At 37.8% G+C, this 21,888-nt stretch overlaps 1 protein-coding gene across 1 annotated transcript in view; it reads right to left on the reverse strand.

Annotated features, from left to right (window-relative positions):
* The window catches only part of UBE4B (ubiquitination factor E4B), a 124,576-nt gene that overhangs the window by 23,340 nt on the left and 79,348 nt on the right, over positions 1-21,888 (reverse strand). The window contains 15 exon segments of the mRNA XM_074306320.1: positions 1,362-1,597; positions 2,394-2,492; positions 2,921-3,048; positions 4,878-4,977; positions 9,987-10,125; positions 10,505-10,703; positions 11,031-11,144; positions 11,796-11,894; positions 11,997-12,113; positions 12,849-12,868; positions 12,871-12,904; positions 15,049-15,132; positions 18,535-18,649; positions 19,927-20,027; positions 21,028-21,169. Of these exon segments, the coding sequence (XP_074162421.1) occupies positions 1,362-1,597; positions 2,394-2,492; positions 2,921-3,048; positions 4,878-4,977; positions 9,987-10,125; positions 10,505-10,703; positions 11,031-11,144; positions 11,796-11,894; positions 11,997-12,113; positions 12,849-12,868; positions 12,871-12,904; positions 15,049-15,132; positions 18,535-18,649; positions 19,927-20,027; positions 21,028-21,169 (1,727 nt within the window).

Below are 21,888 nucleotides of genomic sequence, written 5' to 3' on the forward strand. Positions count from 1 at the left end.
AGGATTGTTTGGGCTTCTTTGTCTTTGCATCCCCACTGCCTGGCACATTTCATAAATGCAATACCATGATCATGCCTGAATAAAAGATAGATTCAAGTGCAAGACAGTATTTTAATGTAATAGAAGGAGAAACCTTCATCAACATAGCTTCAAATTTCACAATGGAGCTAGCCTTTAATAAACTAGCACCATTCAAGTGTTGGTGTGGCATCCAAGAGGAATATCCTTAACTATCTGACAGGGCTTTGAAACTATTACTTTTCCAACTACTTATTTGTGTGAGGCTATATTTTATTTTTACATTTTTTATTTTACTTTATATTTCAATCAAACAACAGATTAAATGTAAAAAAAGACATGATAATCCAGGTGTCTTTTAGCCAACCAGACATTAAAGAGACAAAAATATAAAACAATGCCACTGTTCCCTCTCTTCTTTAAAAACTAAGAGAAAAAGTTCTCAATAAGTTTTTTGGTGATACAAATGGTTAATTTATTTAAGCATGAGGTAGAAATGGAAATAGCCAATCTTCAACTGACATGGGACTAAAGGAAATAAGGAATTTGGTTCTATTATTCCTTATTTCTTTGGAAGACCATTTTCTCCAATCACAAATTAGTGATTGCTGTTTCCTTTCCCCACTTAGCCTTTTCTTCCTTTTCTTGAATGGAAAAAAAAAAAAAAATCATCTATATCTGTAGGTCCTTCCCAAGATGACATCCTTCCCTTTCTCTACTGTCTTCTACTCCTCTACATAAGCAGTACAGTCAGATGAACACCCCTGACTCCCAATGAGGGCACTTTATCTGTCATTTTACTTTAGGCTTAGTTGGCTCAATGACTTTGGGATATGATACAAACATGGACTAAGTTACAGGTTCAAAACAGCTTTATGAGAAAATCTGCTGTAACCAACCGCAAACTGGATTCCAACTAAAAATGTGCAATGTTATTGCTTTGACTTAAAAAATAACATGGTGCAAAATGTCCTCCAAATAGTGATAAAATTTTCCTAAAGGTGGTGCTGTAGTAGACAGAGGACTGGCCCTAGAGGAAGACCTGGATAAAAAGACTCAAATCTGCTCTCAGATATAGGTCACTTGTGTGATCATGGACAAGCTGTACCTGTTTGCCTCAGTCTCCTCATCTGTAAAAATAGAGATAATAGCACCTACATCCTAGAAGTGCTGTGAGGATTAAATGAGAAAATATTTGGAGCTTAGCATAATACCTGTCATGCAAGAGATGCTTACAAATGTCAAATGTTATTATGATTCACAACACTGAGAAGAACACTAGAAATGAACCTGACTGTGACCACCACCAACTAACCCTGTTAGAGAATTCTAGAGCACCTCACCTGTATAAAACTTCATCAGTGAAGGGACTAACAGCTTAGTAGAAAGAGGATGGTTTTCTATCATCTCAAAAAACTTCTGAGTCCGCGGCTGGACAGAAGGGTTGGTCATGAACATGACCTCCACCAATTTGGCCACCAGGTATGGATTTCGAATGTAGTTCTGGTTGCAGAGCATCACAACAAGGAACATGGCGATATCCTGAGTACAGGGCTCATACAGCACCTGAGGTGAGTATCTTAGCAGAAAGAGAAAACAGAAAAGACCAATGAAGCCTTGCCATTGGGCACTAGATACAAGCTAATAATTAGTATTATGGTTGAACAGCTGAACACCTAATACTTCTATTGGCCAAAGTATAATTTATTTATTCCTAAATTCAACTTATAATTTAATCAGGTACATAGAATAACATATAGGAACTCCTCAGCCTTAAAATGACTAGTGAAAACAAAAGATTCTCAGTTCTCTCTGTTCAGTACACTGAACAAAACAATGAAAGTTCTTCTGGTTCCCAGGCTTCTGCTCCAACACTATTTCCCATACCACTCTCTGTCCATCTCCATCTACCAGTTAACTCCATCCCCATTAAACACTCACTCTTATCAAATATACACAGTCCCTATTATTGCCCTCAGACCTCTTACTAGAACTAACACCAGGATTTGTTTCCAACCCCAAGATAGTCTGTCAAGGCAACAAGCAGAAAATATTAAGCATAAGACAGCAGTCAAAATGAAAGCTTGTAGTGCTGTTTCTCAAATGCCATTAAGTTTATAGGTACAAAATGAGTTACAGTTGGAGCCCACATGGGACCATGGAAGTATCACTGAGAGAGGTTCCTTTTCTGTTCCTTAGCCACCCTGGAATCCAGCACAAAAAGTTAATCTATCAAACATTCATCTGTAAAGTAGTTGGATTCATGCTGGTGAGAAAACATACCTCAGCAAGCTGCTCTAAGGAGACCTCTTGGCAAATGATCAAGGGCTACAGCAATCTGAGCATCACTAAGGTCAGAAATGGATTTTACTTACTGTACAATAAAAAATAAAAATTCAGCAACATCTTCCACGTAAAACTCAGGCAATGCTGCAAACACCTTAGGGACATCTGGATTTAAAGGCAGTGTGATACTGTGAAAGAGAGAAAGCACAACTTCAAACAAACAAGCAAGCAAGTAAACAATTCATAGCTAGGGCTAAGAAATGAGGCCCCTGGCCCTCCGACATCTCAGCAGCAGTTGTCAACTTCACTATTTTAAGAGTGGTTCACAACTAACAGAGGGGGCCAGAGACAGGCTTGGTGGCTCTGAATCAGCCAATGTCCTGAAGCCCAGACACAGGTAAGGACACAACACTTTGGCACACTGTCCATCCACTGACAATATGTCTTGACCTCCTTGCAGGGGATGGAAAGACACCAAATGCATTGCCTATGCTGTCCTTCAGCTTGAATTAAACCAAAGAAGGCCTAATATGCCATGGACTTAGAGGATCACTAAGCACTAACATGTTAGGTAGTCAAGATGCTAAAGACAAGAAAGAAGGCAAGGCAGACTTACTGAGGGTAGGCGGGGTCAAGGATGCGCAGCAGCAGCTGGATTACGATGCCATAGAAATTCAGACACCTTCGCAGGAAGTTTTCATCCAGCAAACCTGCATCAGCACAGGCTTTGCATCGCACCAATTTCTGCAGAAACAAGGTGGAAATGACACCACTGAGTACAGTACCCACATACACACTCATGAGTTGTGGATCCCTGGTCATCGTCACAGTTTTTTGGGGCCTTGTTTTCTAAGTCTCTATATCAGGGTTCTTGTCCCTGTGACCTAGAGTCCCCTTAAGGAGTATAAGATGAGAATAAACACAGCTCAAAACTGAAAAAGTGTTTCTGTTAATGCAACTGTGATCCCCTCTATTTCAACTCTTTCTCTAAATATGACTAATATTCACTATATTATCTCCATATTGCTAGGGTATACTTGGAGATGAAGACCATGTAAAGATGTATCATCCCTCTGTAAGAAAGAAGTTTTGAGGATTTGGCTAATGGAGTTGTTTCCATTCACCATGTGCATTCTGGCTAAAAACACAACCACTTTGTCATGCTGCTGGCTAAAGAAACATAATTGTGAAATTTATGAATTACCCAATTATTTATAATCTTCAAACAAACTTTAAAAGTCTAATTAACCACTCATGCTTTAGCTAAGATCAAACAAGTATTTAGTAAGTAATGAGAAGACACCTTGAGGAATTACAGCAAATGAAATATATGTAAAATAATTCTGATTTAGCTATTTGCAGAAAGATTCATTGAACTCCATAGGCTTGTAAGTCTCCCCACTCAATTAGACCACTATGAACTCTATTAATGTAGGTTAATCTGTAAATTATGATTCTTTTTTTAATTAAGCTTGTTCAATTTTTATAGGCCAAAAGGATATACAAGATTGCAGTATGTAAAAGAATTCTTTTTTTCTCTTAGGTAATTTTGTCTAAAAATGCCTTAGTTTGATTCCAGTAGTTGAAAAATGTCAAAAAATCTTCCTTTAGTTTTATCATTCCAGGAATCTGGATTTAGCCAAGTAAGGTTAATATTAATAGTAAACAGACAAATGATATATGGATAATAAAATATAATAAAAGGAAAAATTTCCATCACAATAAATTTATGTTCTCAGCTACTGAGGTCAAGTTCCTTTTGGTAGCAAAGGCTCTCTCTGTGTCTAATAACCAAGGCTCTTCTGGCTAGATTGGAAGAGATGGAAAAGGGGAGAGAGGGAGGGAACCAGTTCTTATGAGGCTAGTTTAGCTGTCAAGATAATGTATGTGTACATGTCAGGGTTATAGCCCCTTCCTAATTGATCACAGACATCTCCACTGAATCAATGAAAAGTAAACAAAGTATGAATAGGTCCTCAATCAATCTGAAAAGATTATAGGGACTTGTGGATTTTGGATGAAAGCCAATGGAGCCAACAGGAAACACCTTGTGATTGGCTGAAAGAAAGAATTGGGCTCCAAGGGCACTGTAAAGGACTCCTGAGAAAGAAGAATTTGTTGTCTTTTGATGACCTTATGGAATTTTAAAACATCAGACAATCAAGAGTTTACCATCAACTTCAGCAGCAATGCTCCCAGAGCACAGGGGCTGTTGTCAACATCTAAACTGCAAGCTGAAGCACATGCTAAAGACAAAGCAGACTGCTGAGACTCCAAGAACACCATGCCCAGAGCCCAGGGATAGCTGTACCCAAGGGCTACTTCATGAGGATTGCTCAAAGGCAGGAAATGACTTCCAGAGCAGGGAGCACATGCAGGCTAAGCTTGTGCCCACTCTCCCCAAGGACCCTGTGTGCAGGAGATACAGGAGTACATTCAACTCTCCAGAAGAATATCTCCAAGTCTATAAAAGAAAAATCAGAACCACTCTACAAAATGATTATCACTTTACATGATCATATTCTGAAGGAAAACATGTCACTGGATATTTATATCAATTAAGTAGTGCAAACCTTGAGTTGAGTTTTGCAACGTTTCAGCATTTCCCGATGTCTAGTTGCCAGAGGAGAATCTTTCCACTGACTTTCATTATTTTTAAGATCTTCCACAGTTCTGTAATTAAAAAAAAAAAAAGTCTTACAAAGGGAAGTGCATTCATTTTTATCTTTTCAATATGTATTATGACATGAATCAATCTGTACAGAAAGTGACAGAGTATATCCTTTTATTACGGTAATATGGGATATGTACGTGTGTGTGTGTGTGTGTGTGTGTGTGTGTGTGTGTGTGTGTGTGTGTGACCACAAGCATTAAGTTTCCTTATTTGTTCTCTTGGGATGAAAAGATTTCTTTCAACAAACACCAAGGCTCTGGTACTTATTTACTTGTGAAATCAAAAGACTGGGTTTTCAACAGAATGATCTCCTTTTTCATTATCTTTATTATTAAATAAAAGTTCTAAAAACTTTGAGCTGAGCTACGAAGTATCTGAGTATAGCAGGCTATGGGGAAGAATTTCCTTTAAAAAAAAAAAAAAGGAATCTCCATTAAAAAACTTAAACACATCATCAAGGGATTATGAAAAAATGTGAATGCTTCAATGCATTTTGTGATCTAACTGATGGGCATCCTGCCAGCAAAGAGATTGGGCCTCCTGTGCAAGTCCCTCTGCTGCTTTGGGAGGGCTACTCCCTATCCCAGGCTATTCCTTTTGATGTTCTAACAAGTCTTTTACTCCCAACTTATTTTCTTTTCTAGTCACAAATTTCTTATCTTTTGTGCCGCTTTTCTTTTTTAAAAATGTATCATAGATAGTTAAAAGTGAATAATCAGTTCCTAATAATATCAACCTCTCCTAGAGAGAACCCTTCCTTTTGAACAAAAGGGTGGTTAGACAAAACATGGACTCATGGGCTATGTCTGACAACAAATGCTTCCTCAGACACCTGCACAACCCCATTCTCTGCAAACAGGAAGAAAGGAGGCATACTTCTCCACCCATCCTCTACAGTCCAGATTGGCCACTGCATTGATTGAGCTATTTTTTACCCACATGGTTGCCTCTTACTGAATTAAGATAAACTCTTGACTGTCTATAAAAGTACAAAGATTGAAAAATACCAAGAGAGTTGGGAAAAATCCACACAAAATGAGTTACAGACAGAGCCATGTGGGGAGATATCATCTAGAAGGAATTTCTCTTCCATTTTCATAATGAGCTGAGTGGTGTCAAACAAAACTCTTATTGGCCACATATAGAATTAGAAAATAACAAATTATATTTGTTATTTTATTATATTATATTGTATTTTTATTAAACATTTCACAAATTAATCTGGTGTGAGTTTGACAACTTGCTTATATTTGACAGCAAATGCCTCTGGAGAACAAAAGTCTCCTTGCTTTGTGCCTCATTAAGAACTCTGATCAACAGTATTCATAAGCACCTATTACCTGAATGGTCCTATGGTAGAAGTTCCTGCATTCAAGGAACTTACTCAAGGGACTATAATATACAAAAGGAAAAAGCCATTTTAAATAAGGAGAGCACTAAGAACTAAACAGAGGTCAGGAAAGGCTTCCACAAAGTAGCCCCTGAGCTGAATCCTGAAGAAAATGAGGAAACAGTGATGTGGGAGGATGGCTCATGCCAAGATTTGGAGTAGGGAGAAAGAAGGTTCAATTTAGAGAAAGTGGGAAGGAAAGTGTGTAATGTCAGCCTGGAGCTAGATTGTAAAAGGTCTTAAATGACAAGGTGAAGAAAATATATTTAATCCTATAGGAAAATCAGAGTTATTGAATATTCTTGAATAAGGAAATGATGTTAGGCCTGTTCTTTAGGATGATTATTTTGAAAGTGGGGTGGAGAGGAGAAAAACTAATTAAAAGGCTATTGCAACAATTCAGTAAAGAGGTAACAAAAAATTGAATTCAGGGGAAATATAAAGGGAAAGAAGGGAACAAATTGAAAGAAGTTTAAAAAAAAAAAGCAAAACTGACAAGACTTAGCGACTGACTGAAATGGAGATAGAAGGGAGAGGGTTATAGGTACAGTTTCAAAATGGCAAATCTGTATAACTGAAATGGTCACACCCTCAAGGGAAAGAGGGGAGTAGACCAAGGATGGGAAGATGAATTTCTTTCTGGAATGTTAAGTTTGAGACAAAACAGGAGAGCAGGGGCATAAATATGGACACCAGGCACTAATGCAAAGCTGGCTTTATTCTCATAAGAGTTGAACCCATGGGACCTCATGACAACACGAAGGAAAGATGCAAAAATAATAGCAAGCAGCCCACAACCAAGCTCTAGTGCACAGGACAACTTGATCTGTTACATCATTTCATTTCTCTTCAAACTTTCCATCATACCCTATTATCAAAAAAAGTCCCTGCCTTACATTTGACTCCTCCCCCCCAATTTTTTTTTAAAATTGAAGGCATTTACCAAGATTTGTCTCTTTCCTCTTCTCATATTACATCATTCAGAAACCCCCCCCCCATTCTCCAGTTCACAGCATTCTCAGAAGTAATAACCTCATAATATGAACCCTCGATATCACTATTATCCCCTTTCAATTTCTCCAGGAAACTGTAGCTGCTATGACTCGCTCGTCTTTTTTAATTGTCATCATCTATCTTCACCAAAGCCTAAACATGTGCCCTTTGTTCAGGATTCAGCTCAGGGACAACCTTCTTGTGGAAACCTTTCCTGACCCCTGTTTAGTTCTTAATGCTCTCCCTTTTATAAAATGGCTTTTTCCTTTTGCATGTTATAGTCCCTTGAAGGCAGGAACTATCAACCACAGGACCATTCAGGTAATAGGTGCTTATAAATGTTGTTGATCAGAGTTATTAATGAGGCACAAAGTAAGGAGATTTTTGTTCCCAGAGACATTTGCTGTCAAATAGAACCAAGTTGACAAACTCCCACTCTATTTGATATTACCCTCCCTGCTGGCTATCATACTTTAATTCTCCTCTTGTGGCTCAGCTTCTTAAAAGACAGCTATCTTCTACTATTTGAGAAAATACCCTTTCCTTTCTTCAAGCCCCTCTACACCTCATTTTCAAATTCATCATTCAACTGAAATTAGATTCTCCAAAGTTGCCAAGGATATCTTTATGGAGAAAAAAAAAAGTAACAAAAATCTACTTTCCCAATGATCTTTTCTTTAATTCTCCTCCCTCTTGAGTCCTCTGACGCCATGAGTTGCCATCTCCTGTGTTTTCGTGTTACTGCTCTCTCCTAGATCTCCTATCCTTTATCAGTCTCCTCAGACTCCATAACTGTGAGTATCACAGTTTGCTGCCAAATCAATATAGAACATCTCCTTCTCTACTGAAGACACAATTTAGGTCAATTCTCATTAGCTCTCAGCAGGACTCCTGTACTAGCCCTCCACATGGTTTCTCTGCCTTGAGCCTGAGAGAGCTCTACTTGGCTGCCATGGTGATTTTTCTAAAGCATGGGCCTGTCACCTCCTGCTCCACAACTGGAGAGCTATCTATCAAAGAGAAGCTCTTCATAACCTGGAACTTGATTGTGTTTCTGGTCCTCTTTACCTCTATGTTATCTAGTTTCCTCATTCCTCTAACATGACATTCTGGTGTCCTGCTTTTCTACGGGCTGTTCCTCACATCTGAAATGCGCCTTTTTTGTATCCACAGCAGTTAGCACCGGGTCCTCCACACAGCTTGTGAATAATCCTTAATACTGTAACCTCTTACAACTTGTGGCTTCCTTCAAGATTCAGCCTAAGCAAAGGCAGGAGGGCTCATAGAGGTTCTTCCAGCTGCCAGTGCCTTCTTCTCTCAGACTACCCATTGTCTCTATCCTTAGAATAGATTCACCTTGAGGATGAAGACTGTTTTATGCTTGTCTTTGTACTCCAAGTGCTTTGCCCAATCCTTGGAATACAATAAGCCTTTAATAGATGCTTAATTTGGATCTATAACCAAAAAAGCTTTAAAACAGTGTATACCCTTTTGATCCTGAAACATCACTATGTCTATACCCACAAAAAGATTAAGGAAAGAGGAAAGGGATCCACAAATATAAAAATATTACAGCAACCCTTTATGGGTAGCAAAAAAATTGAAAATTGGTGGGGTGCCATTAATTTGTGGAAGCTGTAATAATGTGAATTCTATAGAATACTACTATGTTATAAGAAATGACAAAGGGTTGACTTTAGATAAATTGATGCAGAGTGGATTGGTTCAGGAGAACAATTTACAGGATAAAATAATATTGTCAAAACTACTTTGAAAGACTTGGGAACTTATATCATTATGAAGACTAACCATGATTATAGAGGAGTCATGATAAAAAAATGTTTTTTGAATATTTTTGGATTTTGTAGTAATTTGTTTTGCTAAACTATATATGTGTATAAATAGGGGCTTTATTTGTTTATTTAATCTATTCAATGAGGATGAGATGAGATAGGGGAAGAAGAGAAGACTCTTTGAAAATAAAATTTAATTTTAAAAATGTCCTTTTGTTATATCAAAGAAGATTATATGAAAACTCATCATATGTAAGGGAGAATCTCTGATAAAATATTTTGAAGTTGCAGAAGACTTTGAATTAACCATTGGTCATATGAAGAAAAGCAAATTGTTATAATCCTCATAAAACAAGCATAACAAGCCATATAGACTTCTCCAAATTGAAAAAATGTTTTTTGAGATAGGAGCTTTTCATTCATCTTCTGGAAAGTGACCAACAAATACCTTTAGAAGGTATTCTAAAGCAAGTCGTTAAAAGACAGAATTCGTTAACACACTTGGATTAGAATACTTCCCAAACTTTGCAGTTCAGAGAAGCATATAAGATAATCTTTTCAGAGACTCTAAAGAGACTCAAAGACATTCAACAGGAGAAATATGAATCCTACAAACAATATGCCCTGTCAGAACATTACAATTTATGACTGATGATTAAGTCACCTTTACTCCTATTAGATTCTGAATGCACATGGTCAACAAGTGTGCTATAAACGTGGACACTTCCTACATGTAAGGTTACTAGGGACATGGATTGTGAATAGTGACACATAATCTGGATATTAGGTAATGTCAAAGGTGACAAATATATGGGATAGACAAAGCTCTAACCTGTTAAGCTCCCTGATGGCCCGGAGTCTGCGTATATAACGACGACAACTTGGCAAAATAGAGAGGTGGTGGGCGTGTAGCGTAAGGAAAAAGCATTCTGTAGGGAATTTCGGCTCAGAAAATGGAGACTGATCTCCATCTAGGAAAACAAAAAAGGGGAGAATAAATTTAAAAAACTAAAGTGCTTAAAATACTACATGCTATTTCCCTCACAATTTCACTGCTATTACGAAAAACAGAATTATGGCACAATGGAAACAGTCCATCATAGTCAACCCTTTTAAAGACTGAAAGACACACCTCCCCACAAACAGAGATTACAAAACAAAACTTTTAAAATACCAACTCAGCAAAAAGTATTATTCCTAATGGAAAATTAAATAACAGCATTTTAAGGAAATGTGAAAATTTATTTAGGAAAATGAAATTAAACATTAAAATGCCAGGTAATCAGTAACATCAGAATATGATAATAGTTCTGATAACCTTAGGAGCAAGAAACAATAGACAATACTCACAAAGTTCAGTCATCCAACTAGTAACCTCTTCCATTGTTGCTTTCACTCGTGTCTCATCATTTGGAAGAACAATACGACACCGTGGATGGAATATATAAGTGGGATCTATCGTTTCTAGCTTAATCTTTGTGCTTAACTGCTGCAGCACCCAAAGGAAATTCAGCATAAACCCATCTGTAGACACCAACCGATCATCTGTCTGTGAAACGAGATATATTGGTTTAAAACAGCAAAATCACTGCCCTTCCTGCTCTACCCTGAAAAAGCAACCCAAAATCAAAGCCATGTGTCTCCAGGCAGGCTGGAGCAGAGGGGGCCTAATGTCATCTGGTCTTTACAGAGGCTGTGAGGCAAGTATCACATAGAGGTTTATCCCAAGTTTACAAACAGAAAAATCCATCAAATGCCTCCACTTCTAGGTTCTTATCAACTGCCTTTGAAAAATCATCCTCCCATACGAAGCTAGCATATACTCAAGCTTCTCCCATCACCACTGTGAGAGGGGAGCAGCCTCAGACATCCTTACCTGCATCTGCGCTTTTTTCATATTGGCATTGACAATAGCTGCCATGTAACTGAGAGCTGCCTCACGAGTTTCACCATTCAGCAAAATACTATGTAGGATTTTGAACAATTCTTGCTGCAATTTGGAATAAGAAAGAAGAGATCAGCTGCTTTGAAGAATGAACAATCTTTCCACCTAAGATCTCTACAGAAGAACATGCTGAGAGCAGCACTCACACAAGAGGTGTTTGTCCAGCTCCAATGACATCATAAAACTAGCTCTAGGGTGCCAACAAGTGGGCTTGAGCACCTTGATGGGATAGACAAAGGACTATTTCTACTGCCCAAAGTTGCTTTTACCATCTGCTTGGCCCAACAAAGAGATAAGTATTTATACAATTCAGTACACACACAAGCCTGGGATCACTGTAGTTGTACCTGAAAATTTTGGTTGAGGTTTTGGACAAAGAGGAGTCCTGTACTTCCTACCATTGTGATAACTTGGGACCAAGGGGGAGAATGTCAGTATTTCTACACAAATGTCTCAACAATGGAAAGACAACTCAGCCTGAAAGCCCTTCAAGAGGGCATCAGCACAAATGATGCAGGGCACAGAAAAATGCCAGCTCTTTGAGGGTAAGGATTATTTCCCCAGAGCTTGGCATGGTTATTTTGCATGAAGCAGGCAACTGATGCTTACAGACTGAATTTTTACCATCATCTTGAAGGTTATTGAGATATCATTTGTGGCTTTTTTGTGAAAAACTTCACTTGGCTGAACACTTACTCTGGCTGACTCCAAGTAATGCTGTAGTGACTGGCTAACCACTCGGGTATTCTCTAGGGTAATGGCAGGCCCTGAGAAATACTTTTCAACCACCTTTACCTGGAAGAGAAAATACTTGGGTCAAGCTCTACAAAGTGATCTTTGGATGGACAGGTCAATGTACAGGTAAGAAGTACAGACAATCAATGGTCAGATACTCACATCATCCTCAGCAAAGACAGAGAGACTGAAGAAGGCCCCCAAATAAGAGAGTCTTTGCAACTCCCGCCCAGAACCTGGGCTTAAGGACTTCGGCAGCCACAAAGGCAAAGAGGCGACCTATAAAGACATGCAAGTCAATGAGACACATACTCCATGCCCAGAAGCCTGTACTGGTATTAGAAGACTATTGTCTACAGGCTATTTTGCTGAAGTATGTGATGTTTTCTTGTCTCAGCTCATACAACTTCATTCACCTCTGTTGGACATGATTTCAAATTTTAAATTCCAAAGCAAATATTTTGAATCAAATGAACTCACCCTGCCAAAAGGTTCAATTCTTTTCTATAGGAATGGGAGGTTCTTGGGAGATTAATTTTTTTTAAATTAAATTTTGCCACAAAGTACTTTTATTTGGCCCAGGCAATTGGAGTTAAGTGAATTGCCCAGGGTTACACAGCTACGAAGTGTTCCAATTGTCTCAGGCTATTCAGGTCCTCCTGACTTCTGGGCTGGTACTCTCCACTGGCCACCCAGATGCTCCTCTTTTATTCATTTTAACTGTCTTTTTTTGCCTTTGTATTTCTAAAACATAGTTTCCAGTGTACAGTAGATAACAGAGATTTTTTTTTTAATTCCTCAACATTTGAAATTCACTACTCAAAAAGTGCATTTTATTTTTTATATTGTTTTTAATAATCATAGCTCACATTTACATACTATTCAATGTTTAATTAAGTGCTTTCTTTATAAGTAGGTAATGTTTCCAATACCATTATTTTGAGGAAAAGTTTTAGACTTGTGGCAATAGTTGTTGGGAGAAAAAAAAAAAAAAAAAAAAAAAAAAACACTTACCAAACTACAAATAGGATGGTTTTCCCAAACTTAATTTCACAGAGTTCACCTAATGCCTACAATTAAAATAAGAAAGATTTAGTGAAACAGGGCTCATCTAATATACAAAAAACAGCATCTATTAAAAAACATAAGCTACTTCAGTCTTGTTTATATCTTTAACAAGCATTAAAGACTAATAAAATACTGATTCTGGCTAAACGAGTGTTCTCTTTTATTATATATTTTTATTTTAGATGTTACAATGACTACCACTTCACCAAGGTACATTAGATTCCTACAGAAACTATTAAAGCTAATTTGTATTTGAACTGCAAAAAGCCATGGATTCTTCCTAAGGCATTGTTATGGCAACTAAAGATATGCTGACTGGCATCTCTGAAAAGCCTCCAAATTCTGCTAGAAATCTGCTGTTGCCCTTCCATGAGAAGCCTGTTTCCCCCATGTCATGGGATGACAGGGGTTACTTAACACTTGATAAGCCATATTAGGTATCCTGATGTCACAGTGTTCCTATGCTGACGAAAATAAAGTCAGCCAAAGCTTTAGGGGACAGACAGTGAGAGGAGCAGCCTGTGCAGAGCACACATGCATAATCATAATTCATGCTAAGATGATCTGAATAAGTGGCATGCCAACCAAGGCCACGCCTCCCTCTGGTGCAGGCGTCAATGATGGCACCTCATCACACTATTGTCCCCTGGAACAGAGGCTTTTTGTTTTCTGATCAAGAGCAGGACATTCTGTTGATATTTAACACCAAAAAGTCTCATCTGAAACAGCAAGCTTAAATCACAAATAAAAAAGCTAAAACACAAAAGGAAAGCTTCCTTTTGGGAAGAAAATGTTTATGTAATTTTTAAAAAGGAAAAAAAAAAGAAAAAGAAAACTGTTGTTCAGGAAGATGCTTCCACCCTGAACTCCATGTCCCATGAATGACTCCTTGTCTCGTATTCTTCAATCCCAATGAGAACCTCAATGATACAGCATGTCTCATGGCGAATAATGTGACTGGACAGAACCACACGACATTGGCAGTGGTGGTCCTTAACATAAAGATAGCACACAAGGACAACTTCTCTCACTGTATGATCCCTTTTCAAATTTTAGTCTTTAAAATAACATTTGTCCTGTTTACTTCCCAAAAGGGGTCTCATAATCTCAGATCATCTCATCCAAATTTCTCATTTTGTACGAGAAAAACTGAGGCCTGAGAGGTTTCTCCCAGAATGTGCATGTATAGGAGCAAAGATCGGAACCTGGCTTTCCTGACAACCCTGTCTAATCCTCCTACTAGACTCCTTGGGTTCCCCTAGAAGCAAGAGGCACAAGGTAGTAACAGGACAACAGAGCATGCGAGAAAGAAACCTTTTGTAATGTATGTAAAACAAAACATTTTCTATAAAATGGCTCTGTTGAAATATTTTAATAAGTTGTTTGTAAAGATACTATCTGATTCCATAGTTATACCTTTTCAAACGTGTCTAATTCAAAAAAATATCAAAATATTTCTCCTCCAGTCAATGTCACAAATTCACAAAGACTGGGAAATTGAGCTCTCCTCTTTTTAGGACCATCTTTTTATCAGCAACATAATTTGCTGAGGATTTAGAAGACAGCTCTCTCCATGTTGCATAATACTTTCTGAGAATTGAGCAGAAATAGAGTAGAAAGGTAAAATTCTCTGCATAGAGAGGCTTATGGTGTTCAAGTCGCAAAAAAAAAAAAAAAAAAAAGTCTTCCATAGTTATTCTGAGGAGATCTGGAGCAAAAAGATACTATATAAATATGAACTGGAGCTCTGCTCTAATTAAAATTATGATTTGTTTTAAATTTGAGCTAAATTTGCACCCCAAACATGTTATGCTTACTATTAGATGAATCAGGAATTTAAAGTAACTTTAAGCTGCTTTCTTTCCTCCTATGAAGAGATGCATATTTCAGTAGTTGCTCAACTCCTAAGATACTTCCTGACTGAAGGCATGAGCAAAGCGTTATCTCCAGGGCTTCAAATGCGCCTCTATCACTCATCTCACTTCTTACCAAACATTTGAAAAAACCATATCAAATTACTTCAAGTTATAATTTTAAACCAAGGAAAACAAGTAAGGATTACTTATCCATGAAAGAAGGGAGTTGGTAATATTAAACAATCTCCAGGAAAAGAAAATCTATTAAAGGGTTAAAAATAAAGCTTTACCATAAGGGGATATTTAAAGTAGTCACTATCAAGGGAGCACTCTTTGGCAGCAAGAGCCAAACCTTGTAAAATAGGGATAAAGATCTGGAAAAAAAAAAAGAAAGAAAAAGCACAATGTTAAGATAATTCAAAAACTGGAACCAGATGCATTCCATAAAGCCGTCTTTCTGGGCTGTGGTCCTTAGCAAGGAACCCACCCACAATAGGGATACTCAAGGCTCTCCTCCAACAAGGGAAGCACAGGAGCATCATGGAGTGAGCAAAGCCCACCCCATTCTCTGTGAACTATCAGAGTCCTTTATGGCACACAGTACAAAGTTTTTTTGTTTTTTATTTTTAATCTTACTTTAGTTTTCCACATGTTTGTTTCATTCCTTCTGCTACAAAAAGTCCTTGAAAGTAAGGACCACAACCCAGGAATCTTCGAGTCCCCTAAATACCCAGGAGCTCAACAGTCTCTGGTGGAACTCAAACCTCATCAAATGCTTCCCAATACTTGACAAGTATGTGTTTGTTGAATGAATGAATGGATGGATGTATGGATGACTTTGTGCCCTCAATGCTCCGTAGGTGGGCCTTCCAGGAGGAAGGCAGATTCCCTTCCCTGGCAACTTCTTAAAAGAATCAATTGAGAAGTTCCTCTATAGAAGATCACCTGTTCTAACTATGTGTGATGAAATCAAAGTTGTTTTCTCCACATTTCCTCAGAATCATGGATTTAGGAGGTGAAAAAAAATTCTTACCAAGAAAAGTTGAACTTCTCACATTTAATTCTGTGCATTTTACTGATTCAGTTGGGGAAAGGAACAATAAAATCAATATCAGATCTACTCTATTAGTTTAAATTGTCCAGTCCAAAGAAATATACAGTATAACAAAAAAGAAAGCATAAAACCAAGTTAGAATAGCCTGCTTTTGAAAAGAGTGAAATTCAGACTGTCAATTGATAATTGTTTTGGGGGCTGCACAAATTTAAGAAAGTATTTCCCTATATAATATATATATAAAACACCACAATAAAATTTATTCATCACATCTTGTCCTCAGGTCTCAATTTGCTCATCTTTTAGGTGGAGCCTGGCCAATACTAACAATGTAAAATTGAAGACACTCAAACTGAATTGGTGGTGATCCATAGTCAAAGGCCTAACATTTGATGAAGTCAGAAGGTACAGTCTAGGAGCTTGCAAATAATACCTACTATAAACTTGGAGAATGGGACAATGCTCTTTCCTAAGAGTTTCGTCCCTCCTATCTACCAAGCACTCTCCCCACTCAGCTTCTCACAGGCTTTTAAAAAAGCAGAGCTTGACAAAGGCTCCTTTGGTTGGCACTGTCTTTAAGGGATCTTGAGATGGATGGAAGCACAAGCTTTGTACTTACTGTTTAATAATATGTTTAACTTTGTACTTATAATTGAACCAGCTAGAGTAGAAGTATAGAATAGATTTCTATAACCATCTAAAATGGCAAGCTAATACTTACAATCAAAAAATAAATCTCAAAACAGCAACTATGAAGAAAACATCCAACAGTTATTTCATTAAAAACATCAAAAAAATCCTAAAAAAAAGCTAATAACCCAAACTCTAAGAAAAAGGGCACAACAGATTATACCTTGATAATCAGTAACTTGAGACATTTCTTACTTTTGATATTTTAAAATATTTTTCCTATTAAAAAAATCCCCCTAAAATGTTACAACTAATCAACAGTGGCTTATTTTTTCCCCAAACACTAAAAGAATTGGACTTTAATGAATACAATACCAATCTAAACAATCCCCACTCCAAATATATTTTAAATTTCCATCCACTACCAAAAACAGATTATTTTGTTTTCTAGAGAAAAAAAAATCAATAATAAAATAAACAAGGAAGCAGCATCATTTAAATTAGAGCAAAACTCTGTAGTAAAAGTCTGGATTAAATAATGTCATCAAAAACTACAGTTTTCCTAGAAAAAAGCTAGAGTAAATTATGTGAGTCATGATTGAGTCAGCTTTGATGATGCTTATAAAGCTAACGTAATAACTCCAGACATCAGTAAGATTATTAATAACTACATTAACCCTGATTCTAGTAAAGCTTGTCTCTCTATTACTTCATAGTATATAGGTAAGGCTGTTGCTCGCAAGGAATGAATCTGATTGTTTCCTAATGTTCTTTTATTTGTAGATGAGTTTCATGATTCATCAGGCACCTCTCATTCCTGTGACTCAACAAGATTAAACCAATAAATGATTTGAGACAAGAAAAACATTCACAATTTCCCAATTTAGAAAGATACAAAGTCTACTTGACCACAGTTCTACAAAACTACTGGATAAAAGGTTCCTGGTCATTAAAAATTCTACCATAGCTTATCAGGGTGAAATACAATAATATTGTGTGTGTCCCACAAAATTCTGTGCTGGACCTTCTTCACTTCTCTATCATCTGTCTTAATGATCTATCATCTCCTGTTTCTGTATAAATTTCTATGTATTTAGCATTTCTATGTAAATAGTTCCTTGAATTATTGTAGTCTCTATTCTGTATTTCAGTTCATCATTAACTGCTTTTTGGACATCCTGAACTGAACATACTGTATGATTTTATGATTATGATTTTTCTCCCCAACTCTCTTCTTCTCAGCCTCCCAGTTACCCAGTGACATTTTGGACTCCTGACTCATCCCACATATGCAATCCACTGCCATAACCTTGTCATTTCTATCTTTTCACCTCTCATATGATGGACAGCTTAGTGGTATAGTGGATAGAGTGCTAGATCTGGAGTTAGGAAGGTCCTTCTTCCTGAGTTCAAATCCAACATTAAGCACTTCTTAGCCCAATGTGGGCAAAGACTCTATCTCCTCAGTTTCCTCATTTGTAAAATCAACTGGAGGAAGAAATGGCAAACCACTATAACAGCTCTGCCAAGAAAACCAAAATTGCATACAAATTGTACAACAAAGAGATGCACTTTCTATTCTACCATGAAGCTTCTTGGAATCACTCATAATGGCATCTGGCAGAGGTGGCACTTTTTCAAAGGAAACTTGTGGACTGCCTGGTCAAGTTCTCAATTCAATAAACATTTACTCTGGGTAATGGGGAAGTCAGAGATGAAGAAAAAGATCTGTCACTTTCAAAGAATTTATCATCTAAAAGGGAAAGGGATGATATAGGTAAATTGTGATAAGGACAAAGGTGAGGAAGCAAAGAACAATTTTTCAAAGCTAAGGTGAGAAAGGGGCTTTTTAAAGGATAGTATTTTAAAAATCCTAACCAAAGGGTTTCCTTTCTCATTGAAATAGATGGTAAAAAAATATTTTGGGATAAAAGACACACGATTTTCATCCTTCACATGAAAGGAAGCTATTAGCTATTGCATATTTGGAAATTTTACACAGGCCCCATCTCCCAATATCCCATAATTCAGCAGCCTGGGTGCTTATTTATGGGCTAAAGCTTGAGTGACTGAAATGCCAGAAGCCTCTTACTTGTTTGAACACTTCTTCATCCTGGTGGGTTGTTCTCACCAGCTCTTGGATGAAACCGAACGGGAGATTCCTACACAGCATATAGGGTACCAAGAGAGACTGCTGCTGCATGGACCTTTATTCACAAAGAAATCAAAAACAATAAAGCCTTTTCGTTACAACCTACCCCAAAGAAGACTAGAATTGCATAGTAAAAGTAACAGCCTCAGGATTTAGAGAGGCTAATATTCTGTTAGTTACAAGAGGGTAGGAAAACCTGCTTCTTACCTGTAACTATCAACCTCTTTATGCCTTCTTTGGTGAAGGCTTATGAAAGTTTTCAAAACAACTACTGTTGTGGAAGGAAGAGGAAAAAAAAAAAGGAAGGGGAAGACAGGAGGAGGGGGATGGCCCTCCATCCCCCAGAGGGGGAAAGGAAAGGAATTTATAGAGGAAAAGAATTTACAAAACTTTTCCCTAGACATAGCTTATTAAAAATGAATCATTATATTCTAACAATCTAAAAATCTAATGCCCATGAACCATTCTCAATCTTGGAAACTAATGGGAATCAAGAAGCAATTGAATTCTTCTGAATAATCTCCCTGTTTATGATATTAATGAGCCTATATATTTTATCAATAGTTAAGATTATGACTTTTTAAAAAAACCCACAAACACAAAACACAGAACACAAAAAAGAAGCCAAAAGCACGAATGAACTCCCTCAATCTTCACCTGAAAATAGGAAAGGAAAATAGATACTAGGATATCTTAGTGACCCTCCTGATACTATGTGTTCTAAGGATGTTCCTGGTCTGATGATTTGCTCTAGCTACTGCTACTGTTACTCAAGGAATGCAAGCTACTTTGATGCATAGCCTAAGCCCAATCTAATGAGATAGAAAGATAAATAGGGGAGGAGGGAAATTTTATTCCACAACTAAATATAACTATTTAATGCTTTGCATCTATACAAAGTAGCCCATGGGTGTGATTATAAGTCTACCTATGTTAACCCATGCTCATTTTGGTGCTTAAAAAAAAAAAATCTTGACTCAAATGATCCTGAAATACAAAAATCCATAGTTAAGAAGGCATTATAAAACTCTCAAAATGAATTTTGATTTATTTCAATCACATGTGTCACATAGCCTACAGAAAGAGGGCAAGCTCAGGGGTTGGGGGAAAAGAAATGGCAACAGTAAAATAAAATCCAGAAATCTAAGGATGTAGAGACAGAGAGGGTCTCTTCATTTACAAATGGGAAAAACCATTAGAGCTAAGTGAGGTAGCTTACCAGGGCTTCCAGTTAAAATAGCTCATCAATCCTCAAAATGTTGCAAATAAAGCAACTCAATAGGGATAATTCTCTCACTGTTAAACCCCCAAGAATTCCCCAATGCTCCTTACCTTGGTTGCGTTAATGAGCCTTGTAACACTAACGCAGCATGAGATATGCACTGTGAGCGGATGTTGCTCAGTAATTGGCTGACCGCCGGTTGGCTGCACATCTGAAAATGAACGGTGAAGGGCGTCACACCAGAGACAGAGAAAACCCTTTTCTATACTGAAAATTGTCCCAAGAAAAATGTTCACAGATATAGGAAAATATCCTGCAATAAAATCTCTTCTAGTGACAGGATTTCTTAATGCCCTGATGTCTACTGTCAAGAAAGAAAGGTTCAGAGCACAGCTAGTCATTCAATCTAGCATCCCCCAATCAAATGGTCCTCTCAGTCTCACAAAACTAGAAATGACCTCTGTGGCTAAGCAGACCAATCCATATCATATCCCATTGGGCTCTTCTATGGGTGGGAAGCTAATGTAGCAACAACCAACATCTTTTGTAATTTAAAACTGGGTTTTTCTTATCTTTTTTTTCCCCCCAGAGGCAACTGGGGTTAAGTGACTTACCCAGGGTCCCACAACTAATAAATATTAAGTGTCTGCTGTCAGATTTGAACTCAGGCCCTCCTGACTGCAGGGCCAATACTCTATTCACTGTACTACCTAGGTGCCCCTGAGATTTAAAACTAGGAGGGAAATATAAAAGAAGTCCAAGATGGGAATATCCTTAAAAACAAGAATCAAAGAATTTCTGAGAGCTTTGGTCATTAGACTCACTAACACTTAGACAAGAATGCCATAGGTAAATCACATCAAGAGAGAGCTTCCATCCTGAAGGAAGCCACCCTGGACAGCTCTCTCAGTCTGCCTCCTCTCCTTCCACCTGAACCACTTCTACTGATCCCACTGTCTTCTGTGAGCTGGGTCTCCCCAATATCCAACTCCTTTTCCACAGGGCAGCTGTCAAGTCTGAAGCTTTCCCCATTCCGTGCCAAGACTGCCCAGAATGCCAAGCACTGGCTTTCAAGGAGGAAGAGCCAAGCCCCTGAGGTTTACTAAAAGCACATTGGGTCCTTTCTGAAGTCCCCAGGGCTCTAAAGGGCCCAAAGGCTCTTGAAGCTGACAAAGTATCAGGTGGTTTTCTGCCAACACATTCAAGCTTACCTTTGGTGCTTTTCTTTCCTCTATTCCAACTCTGTCAAAACATTCGATGAGGTAGTTCAGCATATCTGTCTCCTTGCACATTTCAATGGTGAAATGGTCACTGCAGGAATCAGAAGCGTTCGCCCCACCAGAGGCTCCCAAACTTGGGAAATAAAAGCGAGAAGAAGAAAAGGAAAATTAACCTTCTTTAGCCCATCTTCTTGAAAGAATTCTTTCTGATCATATTTTCTTTCCACAGCAGAAAGCCTGTTAGATTCCCTGCAGGCACACAAAGCATAAATCACCATGCCACAACATCTGGATATTTTGTTCTGTTTGTTCCATAACAAACCTGTGGCTGCATTTTAATCCACTTTAAGAAACAAGAAGGTGTGTACACCTTCACAATCACAAGAATCTTAGCTTCATTATTGTGGAGGGGGGGATGCTTGAAGAAGCCAAAGGCCAGGATAGGATAAAGTTCTAAGCATTTGGATGCTCAAATCCCAGTTTGGAGTCACTGCAAGCCAAGCTTCAATGCTAACACCCTAAACAGAAAAATAGTTCTGTTTAGAGTGAAGCTATTCAGGGGCTGTGGATGGTGAGACATGGCACTAAGAATCTGAATTTCAACTCCCATATTCTTCACTCCTCTGAGTAAATTTTATATCTGATACTGAGTACCCAGTTTTCAAATCTTCAATAAATCATAGAGCATTGTATGGTAAAACAACCTACAGATAATTAGAAAACATCAAGGTCACTTAGCTGCCAAGGGACATTGGGTTTTTGAACATGCATATATATTCTCTTAGCTTCAGTTTATTAATAAGAAAGAAATAATGATGGAAGGAGAGAAAGAGAGAAAAAAGAGAGAGAAGG

This window comes from Sminthopsis crassicaudata, chromosome 3, assembly GCF_048593235.1.
Source record: "Sminthopsis crassicaudata isolate SCR6 chromosome 3, ASM4859323v1, whole genome shotgun sequence".
NCBI classification, from domain to species: Eukaryota; Metazoa; Chordata; class Mammalia; order Dasyuromorphia; family Dasyuridae; genus Sminthopsis; species Sminthopsis crassicaudata.